This window comes from Silurus aristotelis (assembly GCF_946808225.1).
Source record: "Silurus aristotelis genome assembly, chromosome: 16".
NCBI lineage: Eukaryota > Metazoa > Chordata > Actinopteri > Siluriformes > Siluridae > Silurus > Silurus aristotelis.
Genome location: NC_139589.1, coordinates 21,049,292 through 21,068,409, shown reverse-complemented (window position 1 = coordinate 21,068,409; position 19,118 = coordinate 21,049,292). Strand labels below are relative to the sequence as shown.

General features: G+C 39.6%; 1 protein-coding gene across 1 annotated transcript in view; it reads left to right on the top strand.

The window, feature by feature from the left end:
- The window catches only part of sfswap (splicing factor SWAP), a 108,900-nt gene extending 100,417 nt beyond the window's left edge, over positions 1 to 8,483 (top strand). The window contains exon 18 of the mRNA XM_083564042.1: positions 7,795 to 8,483. Within this exon, the coding sequence (XP_083420168.1) occupies positions 7,795 to 7,854 (60 nt within the window). The 3' untranslated portion in view covers positions 7,855 to 8,483. The remainder of the gene's footprint in view (positions 1 to 7,794) is intronic.
- The last annotated feature ends 10,635 nt before the right edge of the window (positions 8,484 to 19,118 follow it).

Here is a 19,118-nt window from a genome sequence, read left to right as displayed (position 1 = left end):
ATCTTGTTTCGGACTTCTTGCCATAAGTTACAGCGGAGTAGTGCAGTGGTGCACAACTTGTTTGCTGTTTTATAAAAATGGTTATAGTGAATGCTGCAGAAAGGGAATTTTGGCATCCAATCAAAATCGCCCAACTCCTAGTTCTGAACGTTTCTTGAGGAATGTCTTGCACAACAGATACAACCTATCAGAAAGCCATTTAACTGAAGGGGAACGGACAGGGAATGCATTTTTTTTTTTTTTTTTATGGTGACCTCAGAGGTTATAGGTCTGAGCCGATAGGAGCTTGCGATTGTCTTCAGCCAGGAAATGAGCCTTTAAGTGCACTCAATAGGGACAAGGTCACACTTTTCGGAAAGACTATGCCGTACAGATCGCACCAGTAAATCCTAATTATACGCCGTTGTGTGATACAAAGTTCACAGGGTGCACAAATGAAATGATCTTAGCGAGGCTTCAGTCATCCTTTTTGCTTTTAAAGGGGACGTCAGCCCCTGGCGAGCCACGCCTCCAACACAGCCGGTGTGTTTGCGCAAGTGTCACATCATAGCACAAACTAAATTTCACCTGATATCGATCTCCGTCCGCAAAAAAGCTTGCATCACGCCTGCAATGCATATCAATGGGTTTTCTGAAGGTTCGGCACGACGACACGAGCAAACAAAGGCATTTCACAAGCCAAAGGGCATAAAGCCGTCTGTTTTTATTTTATTTTTTTAGACAGGTTTCACATTTGCGATCGTGGATTTGAATAAGACGTGTAAACACTCAAGAACTCCTTAAAGTGGTGTAGAAAATGCATGTTTGTTTTTTTTTTTTTTAAATAAATGTCATTCCCCCCCCCCCTGTGAAACTTCAACACTAATTATTTTGACCAGATTTACATGCGCTAGCATGGCACAAAACTTTGCGATTGTTCAGCGAGATCATTTGTACGGGTTTTTTACTTTCAGCTTGCGTAAAACAATCTGCTGTAACAGTTATGTTGTGCTCAAATGCGAGTGTGTGAAAAGAAACAAACTGGAGTGTCTCCGGAGCATTTACATGAACAAATCTCCGTCCTCCTTCTCTTCTATCGCACCCACACAACATGCGATGCAAAACAAAGTAATTAGCAAGGTGATAACTTGAACACAAGACACGGTGTAGATTCCTGAACGATTGAAACTACTTTTGGGAAGTAGGGTAAAACAATTGCTGAGAAAAAAAACAAAGGAAATAAAAAAAAAAACACGGTCATGAGGCCTTGTGTGAATCAAGGCTGTTAGCAGGAAAGTGGGCGGTATTTTGAAGACCGCTTTCCCCAAACACCGCTTGTGTCTGGTGATTTCGACTAACTAGCACATAACGCGATATATACGAAAATGCGCTTGGGTGGAAAGAGACCCAAATTCCACCCTGGTGGAATCCTGTGGAGTTTTTGTGGCTCGGATAAACAGTGGAGCAAATGAATTTCCATTAGCAGAGTAAATATAATATAGACCGGAACCAGGATTGTTCACGGCCGAGTGTGCAATCCTGGAGTGAAGCAAAGTGTGTGTGAGAACTCTTTCTTCCAGACAGCTGCAGCATCCATGTGCGGAGCTGAATATTTTAGGGTTTATTTTTTCTTCCCTGTGACCACTTTGAGCTCTCCGAGCCATGCAGCTGTGTTTATTCGACGCGCTTTAATGACACTGAAGATTTCGGCGCAATCCAGTTAGTCGTAATGACTCGCTGTATCACGCGAAGCTCTTTATCTCAGCTTATTGAGGGATCTAGGTGCTGTAGAACATCATGCTGAGATTCCCAGCTTGCCGATGCAATGTTCCACACCATGTCTCATATACACTATATGGATAAAAGTTTGTGGACACCTGATGATAAAAATCAGACATGCTTTCTAAACATTTCGTTACACATTGAGGCCCTATTTGCTCTTATAGTAACCTCTATTCTTTTGGGAAGATGCTGAACATGATTTTGGAGTGTGCTTGTGGAGATTTAAGCTCAGTGACTATGGTGTAGCGTGTAAATGCCTGGGGTTATGATTCATCCCAAAGCGGTTCATTGGGGTGGAGCTCAGAGCTCTATAACAGGAGATCTTCCACGCCAACCCCTGAAGATGTAGTTTTCAGGGGTTGGAGATCTTCCACTCCAACCCCTGAAAACTACATCTTCATGGAGCTGGCTTAGGGGTATTGTCATGCTGGTACAGGTTCTACTGTCTTAGAACAAGTGAAGTAAAGATTTGATGCTAAATCATGCAAAGACACGCTATACAATTTAGTGGTAACAGTTTGGGGAACTACACTACATATGTTTGGAGAAATCAAGTGTTCCAGTACTTGTGTCTGAATAGTGTATGAGTCTTTTATAAGAACATTTGCAAATGAATCCCATCAAAAAAATATATAAAAATTTAACAGGCCACTGATTTTATTTTTATGATTTTTACATCAACCCAGCATAACATTGTAGCATTATGAGCGGTGAAGTGAATAACACTGATTATCTCTTCTTCATGGCACTTGTTAGTATGTGGGAAATATTAGGCAGCAAGTGAACATTTTGTCCTAAAAGTGACGTGTTAAAAGCAGGAAAAATGGGCAAGCGTAAGGATTTGAGCGAGTTTGAAAAGGGCCGAATTGCGATGGCTAGACGACTGGGTCAGAGCTTCTCCAAAACTGAAGCTCTTGTGGGATGTTCCTGGTCTGCAGTGGTCAGTATCTATTAAAAGTGCTCCAAGGAAGGAACAGTGATGAAAAGGCTGATTATGCACTTGAGGAGCGAAGACCGGCCCGTGTCCGTCGAACAGACAAGCTCCTGTAGCTCAAACTGTTGAAGAACTGTTAACTGATGGCTGTAACGTTATGCCTGGTCAGTGTATGGCGCAGCTTTAAAATCCCAGCAGTGGAATCGTGGTGGTCAGAAGCTGGGATCAGCAGTCCAGATGTCCTGAAGAATTGACAAACTTCCCAAAAGTCCAAGATTTTAAACACTTTTTACCACTGATCAATCTATTAAATCGTAATATATATATATATATATAGTGTCTAACAGCTGAAAATTGTATTTCAATGGTTAAGACCTTGGACTTTTGATTCGGAGGTTGGTTTCTGAGTTTGGACTTTTGAGCAAGGCTTTAACCCTCAACTGTTAAAATGGAAAGAATAAATAATTGTAAGTTGTTTTTGATAAGCACTTTTGGAACGTTGAATAAACAAGTGAAGAAATCACCATAAGGTTCATGTTTGTGAATAATGCTGTGAGTGATTTTTACCTCAGGTAATGAGGCGGACTAATGTGGATGAAACTGGTGGTCTAATTACGGTAGTATTAAAACTTCTTGGTTGGGATTTTTCATCATTGTCTTTGCTATATTTATTTCAATTGCTGTATAGCTTTAGAAGTAGTTAATGTACAGCATTGTACGTTTTGCTGACCGATGCTGTCATTTGAATACGTGGTAAAAAAAAAAATCAAGCTTGAGACAAAAAGCGGTCAGAAGAGCCTTTTCACTGTCTGCTCCTGTGCTTTTATGCTTTCCTTTTGCACGTGAGCTAGCATGTTATACTGTACTGCTAGTGTTCGGTATTATTCGGCGCTCGGGCCGCCTGCCCCCGCAGCAGCGAGTGCTCTATTTATCCGCCTCCGTGCGCGAGCGTGCTGACGAGCATGTTTGCATTCGTTCATTGGTCGGATTGTTTTATGATTATTTTCGGTGGGCTTTTTATTGGAAATTTTCTGAATCGATATCTCAGCCGTGGCAGGCGAGGCGAGGCGAGGGGATTCGAGGCAAGGGCCGGGGCGATAGCTCATCTTGGTCGACCTCCTACGAAAATGTCTCCTGCTCTGAGAGATTGATTATCTTCGTGACACGTGACGCATACCTTCCAGGTTGGACTGCGTCCATGCTGAGCAGTTCAGCAGAAAGGTGCTGAAGGCGGCACGCTCGTAAATAAGCACGGCGCATTAAGCTGTCACCGGTGAAACATTAGCTTGATCAGATCGCGAGCGGAAAGCGCTCGGCGCGTATATCTTCGATCAGCACCAGACGCAGCAGCTGACATTTCAGTACGCCTCGTCTCCTGGTACGGTACCATGTAAAGCCGGAACGTGTGCGATCTCCTGACACAGAACTCTTCTCAGCATTAATAAATGTAATGCACAAGTGAATAGGCAGAGCTGTAGAAGAAGCACAGGAGTGTGCAGTGCGCTGGATTTAAACTGCATTAGTGACAGCAGGCTTAGATGTGCTGAAAAGACTCTGTGACCCTGTCAGCCACACGGGCATGTCCAGAGGCGTAAAAAAAAAAAACACACAGTGACTATTATACACAGTATACACACTCCTCTGCTGTGGACTCCTAATTAGAAATGTTCTCTTATCTACAGGAATGTAGCATCCTTATCTATTTTCTGTCTGTGGCCTTAAGCTTTATCCTTTGTATTACATTTCTGTATTATACAAATGAAATATAATTGCTCTGTTATAAATTCTGTCAATTTTTATATTTAAGTTTACATCATTTCAAGTGCAGTTTTTGATGTCTAGTTGGCTACAGAAACCTAAGTAAGATAAATGCTTCTTCTCAATGATAAAGCCCCAGATCTGTAGGATGTTCCAGTGATGGTAAAGATGACCATCGACTTTTCAGTCACATCTCTTACCAAGGTCTTTCTCCCTAGCATGAGTCCTGGTTATTCCAAACCTCTTCCATTTAAGCATCATGGAGGTGAAAATGCACAACGCAGATCTGTTTCTCAACACAATTCTATTCAATTCAGTTTCATTCATTTTTATTTGTATAGCGCTTTTAACAATGGATATTTTCTCAAAGCAGCTTCACTCTGATCATGTGGTAAAAAAGAATATATAAGACTGTTTGTTATGAGTGTAATTTTGTCCCTAACGAGCAAGCTGGTGGCGACTGTGGGAAGGAAAACCTCTCTGAGATAAGGAAGTATAAGAAAGCAACCTTAAGAGGAACCAGACTCGAGAGAAAACCCATCCTCATCGGAATCTCCATTTTCTTACAGCTAAACGATGTTGAGGTGTTCAGTGATGATCAGATGCAAACTGTACTTAATGTCAACAGTCTGTTACACTGACCCAGGAATAGAGTCCAATCTCCATTCTCCTGTGTTACTCCGTAATATAATGGATCCTTATTGTTGTATAAAAGTTCAGGACACTGTGAAGTTGGGGACTCCGGCAAGACTTGCTATGGCAGCATAACTAAAAGGGAGATCCAGAAGGTAACACAGACATCTCTGAGATAAGAGATGCCTTCACACCACCGTCAACACCCTAAATGAACGTGTGAGAGTGAGGGGATGACAACATACAAATATCCCAGTTCACCGAACACTCAATACCCATGATTCCTTCAGAGCTGCTCTTTTACCTAAGAAAAACCTACTGATAAAAGACTTGGGTCCCAAACACTGATTGGAAGGATGATCCATAACTGTGGGGCTTTATAAGAGAAAGATCTGCCCCCAGCTGTAGTTTTCTTTATTTGAGGTACCAACAAATAGCCTGCACCTTTTGATCTAAGTAGGTGTGGGGGGTTATATTGGTACAGAAGTTCACTCAGATACAGTAGGAGTATTTTATAATCAATGTGAGATTTGATGGGGAGTGTAGACTGATTAAAACAGTGGTCATATTTTCTAGATCTAGTGAGGACTCTTGCTGCTGCATTCTGGACTAACTGAAGCTTATTTATGCACTTACTCGAACACCCAAACAGTAAAGCATTACACTAGTCTCATCTAACAGAAGCATGAAATAGTTTTTCTGCATCCAGTAACATCATATTTCTAATTTTAACAATATTTCTAAGGGTGAAAGGAGGCGATTCTGGTATATGTTATTCACATGAGACTCAAAGGAAAGACTAGGGTCACTTATCACACTGTACTTCCGTCTGATCCGAGTTGAGCAGAAAGAAGTAATCAAACATCCACTGACTAATTTCCTTTACACACTATTGAACATTGTTAAGCTGATCTCTCTAATCTGGCTTTGCTGAAATATACAACTGTGTATCATCAGCACAGCAATGGAAGCTAATACCATGTTTAAGTATAATACAGAAGCAGCATATATAAAGGGAAAAGTTAGTGGGCCTAATACAGATCCTTGTGGAGACAGTTCTGTCTCTGAGCTCTACACTCGCCTCATTTACCTAATTGCTAGGGGTTTGTCTTGTCTGAAATGGTGGTGAAATCTTCTTTTTCTTATATTTGGGGGTAAAGCATGATTTGAAACGCTATACCTTTTACTTGCGATCGAGATGCATGCACAAGGGAGGAAAAAATATAAAAATGTATTTCACTCCGGGAGATCTTTTCGTTTTTTGTTTTTTTTTGTCAGAAAATGTCCTTGCGTGAAAACCTTTCCCCAGGCGAATATTCAAGCAAAGAGACACAATTCTCATGCATTTGTGTGCATTCTGCATGTGCAAGTCGAGAAGGAAGCTTATGTGACATATGCAGATGAGGTGGCATAAGAAGTCAAAACGAGGCCAGCTGTATTGTATTGTGTGTTGTGAAAATCGGCAGCTACTTCCATGCGATCTGTGACCTCATTAGCGATTTGGTGCAGAAACTTTCGTCCTGGTAATGTGTTTACTTTACTGCAGCAAAGAGAAGAGCCTCTGAAGTATGTCATGGCCATCTCCATTCAGTCTCCTTACATTCATGTATTTACACGGAGCTCTTCGCTGTCAGGACTCTCCTTGGGTTGATAAAAAAAGAAAAAAAAGGAAAAAATGCAAATCATTCCGACATAAATAAATGAAAGAAGTAGAACAGTCAATGGTCTTCAAGATGCTTTTCTGCTTACCGCGGTTGTAAAGAGTGCTTTTTTGAGCCAACCAGAGCATTTTTGTTCATCTCTGACCCCCTTCAGCAAAGAGGCAGATCCACTTGCACGACCACCATTTATTGGATGTTTTTTGTTGGGGGGTTTTCTAACCATTGTGTAAAATTTGACTGTTGTTGTGTGCTAGGAGATCAGCAGTGTTTTAAATTAGTTTGAAGCAGGGCTTCTATGAGCACCGATAACCCTTTTTTCTTATTTTGATGTTTAATGTGAATATTGGTTGAGGCTCTTGATGTTTTTATGGATTATGCTGCTATATGGTTGTTTGGATGGATTTTTTTTTGTTTTGTTTATTGGTTTAGTTGGTTGGTGGGTTACTTGGTTGGTTGTATTTCGGTTGGTTGGTTGGTTGGTTGGTTAGTGTGGTTACTTGGTTGGTTATATTTTGGTTGGTTGGTTGGTTGGTGGGGTTACTTGGTTGGTTATATTTTGTTTGGTAAGCTGGTTGATTTATTTAACTGGTTAGTGGGTTTGTTTAGTTAGTTATTTTTTTATTGGTTGGTTAATTTGGTTGGTTAAAGTGGTTTTTTTTTTGTTTGGTATTATTTAGTCAGTGTATTTATTTGGTTAGTTGGTTGGTTTATTTGGGTAGTTAGTTGTTTGGTTGGTTGTTGGTAGGTTGATTCTTAAATATATTTAGTCGGTTGGTGAGTTGGTTTGTTTATTTGGTTTATTTATATGTTTTCGGGTTTGGTTGCTTTTGCTTGCTTGGTGTGTTGATTGAGTTGAGTTATTTTGATTGGTTGGTTGGTTAGTAGATTAGTAGGTTAACCTGTTTAGTTTTTTTTGTATAAATCTTTTCTGTCGTCTGGTTTACTTAAAAAAATTTTTTTACTGACCATCTTACTGATGTTCTCATTCCATCGCCCCTAAGACTCCAATGTGTAACTTGCCTCTTCTTTTTTCTTTCCCTAATACAGGACCTCATGGCTAAAGTACGAGCAATGTTGGCCAAAGGCCTGCAGCCCAACCCGTCCTGAGACATGTAAAAAGGAGCAGACCGACGATTGAACCAGCCACCAAACTTTAACCTGCAGGACCGCAGTGCAGCGCTGTACCGATACGCTTTTTTCCCTTTACGTATACTCCTCTGGATCTTTTCAATTAAGCATCACCAGTGATTCCCTTTAATGTAACGAAGCTCAAGCTTTGTGATGAGCCAGGCAGCATGTAGGGTTTACTGATTCTGTGGGCTTAAGGTTTTCCCAGTGTTTTTTTTTTTCCTTTCCCCAGGAGGTTCTATTGCAAAAGAAAGTGTAAAAGTCTGAAAACGTAAACATGTTTATTTTACTAACGAATTAGACCATTTGACTAACTTTATAACAGGACCCCATCTTGTGTGATTAGGCTTCTACCACGGGGCAGTGTTAAATCCTTCTGTGAAGGATTACAATATTTCCTGTTCTTCCGTCTCGGTTCTTTTTTTTTTTTTTTTTTTTCTTTTTTTTTTTTATCATTTCCAGGCAGGTTTGTTTTCCTAAAGCCTTCGGCTGCTCAAGATTGTTTTTTTTTTGTTTGTTTTTTTTAAACTAATGTGGCCTTCATGCTGTAAGTTTGCATCTGCTTTGTAAAACTGAACAGTCAATAAAATTTGATTCACAAACTGTGATCATGAGTGTGTCTATGAATTATGTCGAAGTGTGTGTGTGTCTGTGTGTCTAGATATAGTGTCCATGGGTTGGCGTTAAAGATCTTGAGTGGCCTGCTATAGAGTTTGGGATGAATGTGAACACTGGCTGCACCCCAGGTCTCCTCACCTCACCTACATCAGTACCTGACTTTACTAACACACTTGTAGCTGAATGACCACAAATCTTCACAAACACACAAAAAAATCTAGTGGAACATCATCTCAGAAGAGTGGATGGTATTATAAGTGCAAACGGGGATTAAATGTGGAATTAGATGTTATAAAAACACATACGGATCTTACAGTCAGGTGTCCACAAACTGTCCTCTGTATAATGTGTATGTAAAGTGGTTATGGGGAAACTAAATTACATTTGCACATGATCATTTTATTGTCAATAGTGTACAGGAACAGTCTCCATGGCAACATGCTAACACCGATTAATGGGTTTTTCAGTAGACAATTACTGAGAAATTGCTCTAATATTCATTAATTGAATTTTTATATTCACTCCTAAGTGAAAATCAAAAAGCATTTATTAATTCTATATATTTTATTTGCTTAAAAAAAAAAAACGTTTTCCTTATTTGACAAAAGTGAGGATTAAATAAAAAATATATATAATTTTTTTTTTATGTGTTGCATAATAAAGCACCTCTTTCAGTCCTTTTTATGACATTCATTATTATGATTTTTTTTAATTAATATGCCACAGACTATTGATGAAGTTGAGGTTGTACCATAAGCTTTTATTAAATTAGCACTTTTCTTGAAAAAAGAAAAACCTTTAAAGAGATTTTAGACTAATGGTTTTCTTAGTCGGTGTCCTAATGATTCAGCATTCAATAGTAAAAAAAAAAAATATTTTACAAAATTAAATTAGAGCAGAATATACCTTTACAGAATCTCCCAGACGTTGTTAAATATTTAAATCCCTGCTGCCAAGATGCTCCTGAAAAGAAATGGAAAGTGAAACTTAAACCTGTCACAGGGGGTTTGGATTTATTCACAGTTAGACGTTAAAAAGAATCATGAAAAGCTTCTTTCTTTTTACATTTTTATTTAAATCATTAGCATTATAAACTGTATTTTAACTTAACTTTTATTGGGAGAAAACTGGTAGTTTTATGTGAAATCAGACTTTGCGGACCCCCATATAATTCAATTTTTTAATACCCAAAAAAAAATTCAGTGGCATGAGGATGGGGATGTGTGCAAACTTATACAGTCACATTTGTTAGTTTTTTTCCCCAGCTGCATTGATTTCCCCATTGCTTCAGCATTATGGGTTAATGTGTGTAGGTTCATGACATGTATAATCCCAATTAAACCACATATAGCACACAATCCCTTTGTATACATAATCTGCCGAAATCCATAGCTAATCGTGTTTAGGTTAAATAATCCTGATCCCAAGCTGGTCTGACTCGCCGGACTTTCTCAGCTCGGCGGCTTCAAAGAACAGAAAAATCCAGCCTCGCGTCCAATTGTCAACAATCCGATCCAGATAATCCGCATTTGAAGAATAGGGCTCAGCTTTTTTCCGCGCCCTTGAGAAAGCTTTTTTTTTTGCACCTTTAAACCGGGCTTGAGGATTGACCTCGGTGTCACAACCAGCTTTCTTTCAGCTGTCTTCCTTAAACATTTCTGAGTTTATAAAGAAGACCTTGAACACTAAGGGCATGATGGAATCTCGACTACGCATGGCTGAACCAAAAATCCCTGCTGTCAGGTTCGGAAGGATAGCATTCCTCTTTCCCTTATCAAACCCTGGAGTGTGTACACACAAAAAGCAGATTGCCCTCTCCAAGTGCTTTTAGATGTTTTCGAAAGATGCCATTGCTGCTTTTGTGTGTACCAGAGGGACCCTGTGTTGGCCATCACCATTTCCAGAGTGGTAGATGTTAGATGATGGCTGGTGGATGGATTTACCTGGCAGGTATCCCAATTATATCTATAAGTGCAGTAATTTCTAATTTCCAACACACTTAACCACTGAAATTCTGACTTCCCAGAATCCCTGCACTGTTTAAAAGCATTCTGTGTGTTGCTAAAGGCATTGCGTCATTGTATTGTATGTCTAAACAGCCCAAAAACCCTACGATCTTTGAGTAAATCGGTGTGCCGAAAGTGACTGAGTTAGTCTGGTTTGCCAAACTGTACAACGGTGCTTGAAGGCATTTCCTTAATCAGGGGTTAATGATTTGTTTACGCAGACTCTTTAGCTCGCGTGCTGCCAATATTCAATTACACAAAGAGATGCCTCTCCTCTGCATTTCAAACCACAGGCGATGAATGGAACGTTAATTATGCTTTTACGTTTGAATGCCGAGTCCTCAGTGGCGCATGCCTTCTGAATGCCTGAAATGGAATTGCCACGTTCGTGATGCCTATTGATTTCAAAGAAATATGAAATCTAATCCTATTATATAAATTGCGGTTAATTTTATATCGCCGGTTTGGTCGGACGAGGAGAAAAAATATGGAGCAGTTTCCCAATGCTCGTTTTTTTTAATTATTATTATTTTTCTACCCACACTACCCATACCAGAGCTTATATCACTCTAATAGGACTAAAAGCAAACCAGGAGTCTTTTTAACTGGTCAAAAAATCCACAAAGTGCTTCAGTATATCTTCATTTCAAGACAAGGAACCAACTATTTAAATACTAGACGTTATTAAAACATTAACCATAATATTTTGGTTATTTATAGAACCAGTAATCACTGTTTGGTCTGTGTTTTTTTCCCAATCTATCCAATTCAATTTCGCTGACCTTTGGCTTTCCTTCACACACCAAATTTTGAGACCTGGTCTCAGAAATATTCTCAAGAACCTTAAGTAGTTCCCAGAAAACACAGACGTGAGAGTTCCTGCCGAGGGGGCTTGCTTAAATGTATTACAAAAAGCAAAAAGCATACTGCAAATTGTCTTCTGTAATTTGTTAGATTAAATGCTAATGACTGCGAAAGAATTTTTTTTTTTTATGTTTTGGCAGTAATACATTTATTTTGCAGCATGGTAGCCATAAATAATTAGAATTTTATGGGTATTGCTAATTAAGTTATTAATTTGGATTAAATGCTTTTCGTGGGACCGAGGCAGGCAGTCTCCTGAAGACTATTTAGCTGCTTGTGAATCATCGTTGCCCTGTTGTCATAAATGTTTGCCTTAAAGGCATTTTGCGATAATCAGTAATACTGAAAAGATACCTGGAGAAAAAAAGGTTAATTAGTGTTTGGTTTGGAAGAATTCTTTGGGTGCAATATATAACAATTTACACTGAAATAAATGGCCCTCTTTACTTCAGCACTGATTACATTTCACGTAGCTGCCCAGAGTATTAAACTTCATTCCCCCACGCTAGCAAGACGAGAGAACGCAATATGTCCGTGTCCATTCAGAATGTAAATGAATAAGAATAATCCAGATTGATTATATGTGTTCTAAATTAAGAAAAATACAGCAATAAACATGAGGTGCATTATTCGATTTTGTTTACATTTCAGAAATAGCTTGCAAATTTCAATATGTAAGGCTTAAATTCTGTGGGTATTAATTCTTAAAAAAAAAAAACATGATCTGAAATTTTTGTAGGAGTTGAACAGTGGTGTGCATGCATTTACAGTCATTTACAGTCTCTTTAACACGCAGACATTCTCCTATTGCCAATCCTTAAATTTTATCTTAAAACAGAAATCGTTCTGCACAGATGTTTTATGGTTTAGAGACAGTGGCATTGAGTAAAAGACAGGAGGTGGAGCTGGAGGTAGCAGAGCTGAAGATGTTGAGGTTTTTGTTGGGAGTGATGACGATGGACAGGATTTGAAATGAGTTTATAAGAGGGACAGAGCATGTACGACATTTTGGAGACAAGGTGAGGGAGGCGAGATTGAGATGGTTTGGACATGTGCAGAGGAGGGACATGGGGTATATCAGTAGGATAATGCTGAGGATGGAGCCACCAGGAAGGAGGAAAAGAGGAAGGCCAAAGAGGAGGTTTATGGATGTGGTGATGGAAGACATGCAGGTGGTTAGTTTAAAAGAGGAAGATGTAGAAGACAGGGGTGGTATGGAGACGGATGATCCAATGTGGCGACCCATTCTGGGAGAACCTGAAAGAAGAAGAAAACAGATAGTGTATCTACGATGTACTTACACATTCTCTTCTCTTTCCAAAGACTCTGTTTTTACAGATAAACTGGGTTTTTCTATGTTATTTTGTTTCAGCCATGACCCAGGCAACCTTGCTTAGGTAAAGGCTACAATCATTAACAAATAGAAAGCAGGCTATTTATTAGTCTATCATCAATGTTATGCTTTATCAGCCCTGACCTAAACCCTGGCTTTCTGAACACCCAAAATGTACGTATTTTTGCCATATGTTTAAGCAAACGATTTATTTTTTTTACAGCCCACACAGATCACAGACTGCACAAATCCTGAAAAAACCCTGCTGATTCATCATTTGTATTAACCGAAGAATAATATCTATGTGCGCCAGCAATGATGCACACTGTCGACACAGTTGTATGTGCCGAAAAGCCTTGGGAAGAACTCTGGGTGGTTCGAGACTAGCACGCGATTGCGCTCTGTTGTGGGTTCTCTCCGTCCTCGCTGTATTCTTACAGCTGTAGGAACTAAACCAGGCAATAAGCTGCAAAATGGCAGCACCACAGGCTTTAAATCTGCCAGGGCTTCGAGAGAAAATTAAAGGGCTCGTGATGTGTCATCGAAAACCAACTCCTGATGTGGTTCATAGATGCGGAGTTTTTCTGACTGCTTTCAAATACCGGCCAAACCATTTCAGGCATTTAGGTTTCCCACAAGGGAGGGGACTCTCACCCAGAACTGCTGCTGATTTTACTCTCTTCAGCTGTACTAAGTTCCATTATGTAATAATATTTGCGTAGATGTCTGTGTTCATTAGCATTTCCAAAGCATGGAGTTGATTTAGGGTCATCTGGTGTATTTCACCCCTCGTCGCTGTGCTTAAGTTTGGCGGTTCGAGGCGGTCGGTAAATCATTTTCCTCTGTTTTTAATTGCACCGTTTTTATTTCCTAACCAGCAAACCCCTGATGTAATCACTTCGCAAAATTGCAACCTTGCGATTTATGGGGCACATTTGATAAATGAAACTACCAATAAATTACTAGAGGGAGTTTATTTACCCACCACTGCTTCACATCTGGAATGGTTTGAAAATGAGCAAGACTTATCAGGAGATAATTCATTTGTCCATCCATCTAAAGTAAAAGCTTTTTCTTCCTGCTCTGGATATGGATCCCATCCCAGAACATTGTGCACAAGGTATGTACATCATGAATGAGTGGATGCCAGACCCTTACATGCCACCAGGCACTCATGCTTAGGGGCATTTTGATTAGCCAGTGTCATGTTGTTGGGAGAGTGTGAGAAAACAAGAACCTGGAGTAAATTTTCTGGGGTACGGAAAACATAACAAACTGCCCAAAAATAGAAATTAGTTCAGGATCGATCCAGGAAACTATGATTTCAAATCCTGGAAATAATTCCAAAGCCTCTCCTTTCATCTGATGGATGGGAAGAATGTATTTATTCTCTGCTTATGTATACATAAAGCTAAGAGGGCTGTTGGTTCTCAGCTCCAAGCACAAATCAAATATAATATGATTTTTCATCAATACCTTTTTGCTATTAGCAGATGCTAATAGCTAGTTTAAGTGTCTTGATGACCTTGATGTTTGGCCTCCCAGACTTAGCTAGAAAAAGTGTGTTATGCTTGTCACATGTACCTTTACAGCACTGTGAAATCCTTTCTTTGCATATCCCAGCAATGTTAGATAACTAGAATTAGAGTGCAGGGTCAGTCATGATACAGCAAACCCGCCCTAGAGCACAGAGGGTTAAGGGCCTTACTCAAGGGCCCCAAGAGTGACAGCTTAGTTATACCAGGGCTTGTACCCGTGACCTTCTGATCAGTAGCCCAGAGCCTTATCCACTAAGCTACTGGACCACCTCCCCAACTTCATATACCCCAGCTTGTCAGGGTCAGCCATGGTATGGCACCCCTGGAGCAAATAGGGTTAAGCACCTTGCTCAAGAGCCCAACAGCACCAGTTTGGCATTGCTGTGGCTTGAACCCCTGACCTTATAATCAGTAACCCAAAACCATAACCACTGAACCACCACTGCCCCTATGTAGTGTTTTAAATGTTCTTGTATCCTCTAGGTTCTCAAGTTTCTTCTCACCTCTCAGAAAACTTTCCAAGGTGTCTCGGTTACTTGCCGATGGATATGAACAAGTGTGAAAGACTTACCATCCAGCTCAGACATAGTATGTTCTGCCTTACACATGGTGGTTCTGGGATGAATATTGCACTGATACACTGGTGTTACTTCCACATTATTAGTGTTTCAGCCACACTCAATGTTCTGGAGCTAGGCTTTGTTCTTATTGTGAACACAAATGATAGAATAATTACCGAAAACCACATTTCAGGTCAGGTTCAAGCTACCCGAATGTATTCCTTTCTGGCAGTCTCCTTTCAAGGATATTTTCTTCATCGTGTTAGTTTGGCTTGTGCGGTTTATTGGCTACCAATTTGGGCTGTCAAGAAAACTCAGTGTAAGAATATTTCATCCATATATTCCACAAGGCTTGCTCAGTGACCATTTGAAAGTCTAATTTGGAATGGGATGTTGTGCGAGCAACTGGCATTATGTTTAATGGCACTTGTCTGAACCTTTGTCGCTCCTTTCTTATCATTCTATACTTCACATTGACTCTGGTATGATGGCCTTGTCAGATTGATCAGATTAGACGTGCAGGAATAAACAAAGGAATAAAGAGAAATGGAGGGAGAATCGCATTTTACATGTTCCCAGAGATGAAGTGAGTGCACTGGCTTATCTCTGAAGACCGGTCGGCTTAGAAAAGACGGAGTCAATAGGAATGACTTCATCACTCCCGCACAAATTTGGTTGACTCTGGATTGTGACGCCTGAAAGGTTTTAATTTCCAGCGCGAGATGAAGAACTTTCCCTGAGGCAGCGTGTTTGGTTAGTGTGTCCCCTTTTCCTCGCTTAATTCACCTTCACAATTATTTATCATTGATTGAAATGTTTTTTGTCGGTGTGTTTATTGCAGCGAAAAGAAACAGAGCTGTTTTTCTGATTTGCAACGAGGACCAAAAGTTACTTTTGGAGATTGAGACGGATCAAGCAGTGCGAATTACCTTTAGGCTCGCTCCCTCATCTCACTTTAGCGTGGCATTGCTGACACTGTGACGAGGCTTGAGGCAGAACCTGGTTGCTCTTGTTACGTTTCTGCCTGACAGACATCACACAGGGACCAGCCACCACTTGAAGGTTAATGATGGCCACCAGCGCTGTGCCCCACTCACTTGTACAGACTGACAAACAACCGTTTGACGGCTGTCTCTCATATCACTTTCCACATTCCCTGTGTGCTCATAAATTCTTTTGGCGGTACTTACTTCTGACTCGCTGGAAAAGAAATAAAAGAAGAGAAGAGACTGTGGGTCTGCAATCAAGTCTGGAAATATCATTATTTAAATACCATGGAATTCTGAATCAGACACACTGAATCAGACACACTTGATTGAAAGAGTTAAGGTCCATCTACATTGTAATTGTTCTCATTTAAATCTGTTCGGTAGTGTAAATCAGTTTTTAAAATAAAAAAATGATCTTTGTAATAGTTTTTGAATAATTTCAAAGTCTTTCTTTTTTTATTAAGTGCGCTATTAAGTGTGCTATACACGTTGAAATGCAAAAACGGATTTATTTATTTGATATTTATGGTTTCTAATATCTGCCAATGGTGGACATTAAGGAAGCATCTTTCACTGTATCAGAATATTTACGTTTTTTTTTTTTTGCTGTAGTGTTATAACATTAATATTACAGAAAAATCATTGATTGCTCATCATCATTTTATATTTATTAAAATTAATGAAACTTCCAGAATGGCCTGAAAGTTTTCCAGCAATAATTTGATAGCTAGTGACATGATAGCTATGTTTTTAAATATCTGACATTGTTGGACAGTGAGGAAGCATTTTTACTTTGTTACTGTATTAAGTATATTTTTTTAAGTTTGTTCTTTGTCAGATGCTTTTTATGCTTTATGAATAATATCTTAAGTTTTACTCCACTACATTATAGAACATGTTCCTTTCTACTTTTTTTTTTGTAAAATGGAAATTTTGTAAAATGAATGTGTCTTGACCACAACATTACAGTTTTTCTCGATTGCTAAGACACATTTCTTGAAAGCTGCTCTCCTTTTCTCTAAACTGTGAACACAAAACCCAATTCTCAAGCTACATTCACAAAACCTCAGACTCTTCTTGCAAAACCAAACTTTCACCTCAAAACAGTTCAATCTGTGCTCAAAACTGAACTATGTTGTCAAATCATGCCCCGAGTCAATCAAAATTAAAATCACTACGGAACAGTCACTAAACACTATGTAGAAAAATAGAAAACACAATGCTCAGGACATGAAGCTGGAGAAATAAATGTTTATTGTTCACTGTAGGCTAAATGCATGTTGCAAAACAAAAAAAACCTGTGCATTTTGCACTTGTACAAAAAGACAAAACAGAAATCTTATGAGTTTGCCACTTGTGTACAGTAAGCCCATGTAAAAATATATACAAATAAGTGCATTACTCAGCCCAGCATCATGTCTCCATACTGGGTCATGCCACAGGGCTTCATCCACATCACAGGGCACATTTTGTCTGGCCAGGCAACGGGGGAAAAAACCCTGGCATGCCGTATCCAGGCTTGGCATGCCTCCACACCTATGTCATCACAGGCAAGTCCCATGGCTTGCAGAAGATTTACTCTGGTGTAGGGTTGGCGTTCATATACCTTCCATCGCCATGAGGAGAAGAATTCCTCAATGGGGTTTAGGAAAGGGGAGTACGGTGGAAGGCAAAGATTGATAAAACCTTGGTTCATATTGAACCACTCTCTAACCTGGAGGGCTCTGTGAAAACTCACATTGTCCCAAACAACAACATAAATGGGATGCTCATCCTGCTGCCCTACAGAGCATCTCGCTTGTGATTGAGTGAGATTTGGTAAGATTAAACCCAGCTTCATTCATGTACACGTATTCATGGGGTCTTTCCATTGCATCCAGTTGAAGAACCCTCTATAGAAATAGATATAGTTTTGTAAGTGATACGGAAAAAGTGATTTAGGCCACTACAGTAAATCACTACTTAGAGTAATCAACATCGAATGTGTCTGGATATTTGCCAACCTGTACATACTGGAATCGTTGCTCTCTGACTCTGTCTGAGTTGCGATCAAAGGGCACTTTGTATAGCTGTTTCATGCGCAGTCTGTTGCGTTTGAGGACACGATCAACAGTAGAGAGGCTGACACTGATAAAACCCTCAAAATGTACATGGTCCTCAATGATCTTCTGCTGAATTTCACTCAGTTTAATGGCATTGTTCTCACGGACCATATTTCTTGGTGGGGGGAGAACATACCTGTCCTCCCACCCCCATGTGGCAGTCTTTCAATTCTACAAAAAGAGAACATGGAGTTACAAAAAATATACATGGAATACTAGGCCTACAAACAGTTAGACCAACTCTCCATGACAATACTACAGTACATTGGTACAGTGATGGTCTGAAACATATATTTACTTACAGTATACTGTGGTACAGTATATAGTATGTCATAGAGTAATTGCTGTCAACATTTACATACTGTACTATAATGTCAAAAAAGGTAATTACCTGTTCTCTTCTCTAAATCTTCGGATTATGGTGGACACAGTGAATCTATTGATGTTTGGTTGTACCCTTTGTCCAGCCTCCCTCATGCTTATACCATGGACAAGAACATGGTCAATCACAGTAGCTCTGATTTTATCAGATATTACTGTTCTTTGTCTTCGCTGACCACCTTGACCTCCTCTCACACGAACCAACACTACAGATTCGTGTGTGAATCCACTCTCAGATTTCTATCCATTGTAGGGTCTCACAAACCAGTGCTCTCTGAACTGGCTTACTTTATATGTTCCCTCACATCATTAGCCACAAGTGTGATCCATTTTGAGTTGTAGTGTTCAAGTGGTGAAACTTGTGCTTTAATTGTGTTTGACTTTTGTCACCTGTGCTCACCATTATGCAGCACGGGTGCATCACAATGAAAATGTGTTGGCAAGTTGTGCCTAAACAGGTGAAAAGTGCTTATGGTTTTGCCAAAAGAGTGATTGATTCAATCAGTGGGTTCAGGCAACTGAGCATTTGGTTCAGACAATAGGGTTTAGTGTTTTAGCAATTGAGAAAAACTGTAACACCACGGTTCTTTTGAGAGTGTTGCAGCCATTAAAGACAATTCATTTAGTTTGTTATTTATGTATTAAAAAAAAAAAAAAAAAAAAAAGGAGTTAATATTTAGTGTAATTAATGCATTTGGTATTTTAAAAAAATAAATCGCATCTCCCCTAATGGGATAATCGGGTCATGGAAAAATATGGGTTCAAAACAAATATTGGTTAAAACCAGAGTTGGGTGATGTTCCATTCTCCTGTGCTTCCTAATTTTTATGGCCAGTTTTTTTTATTGTCATA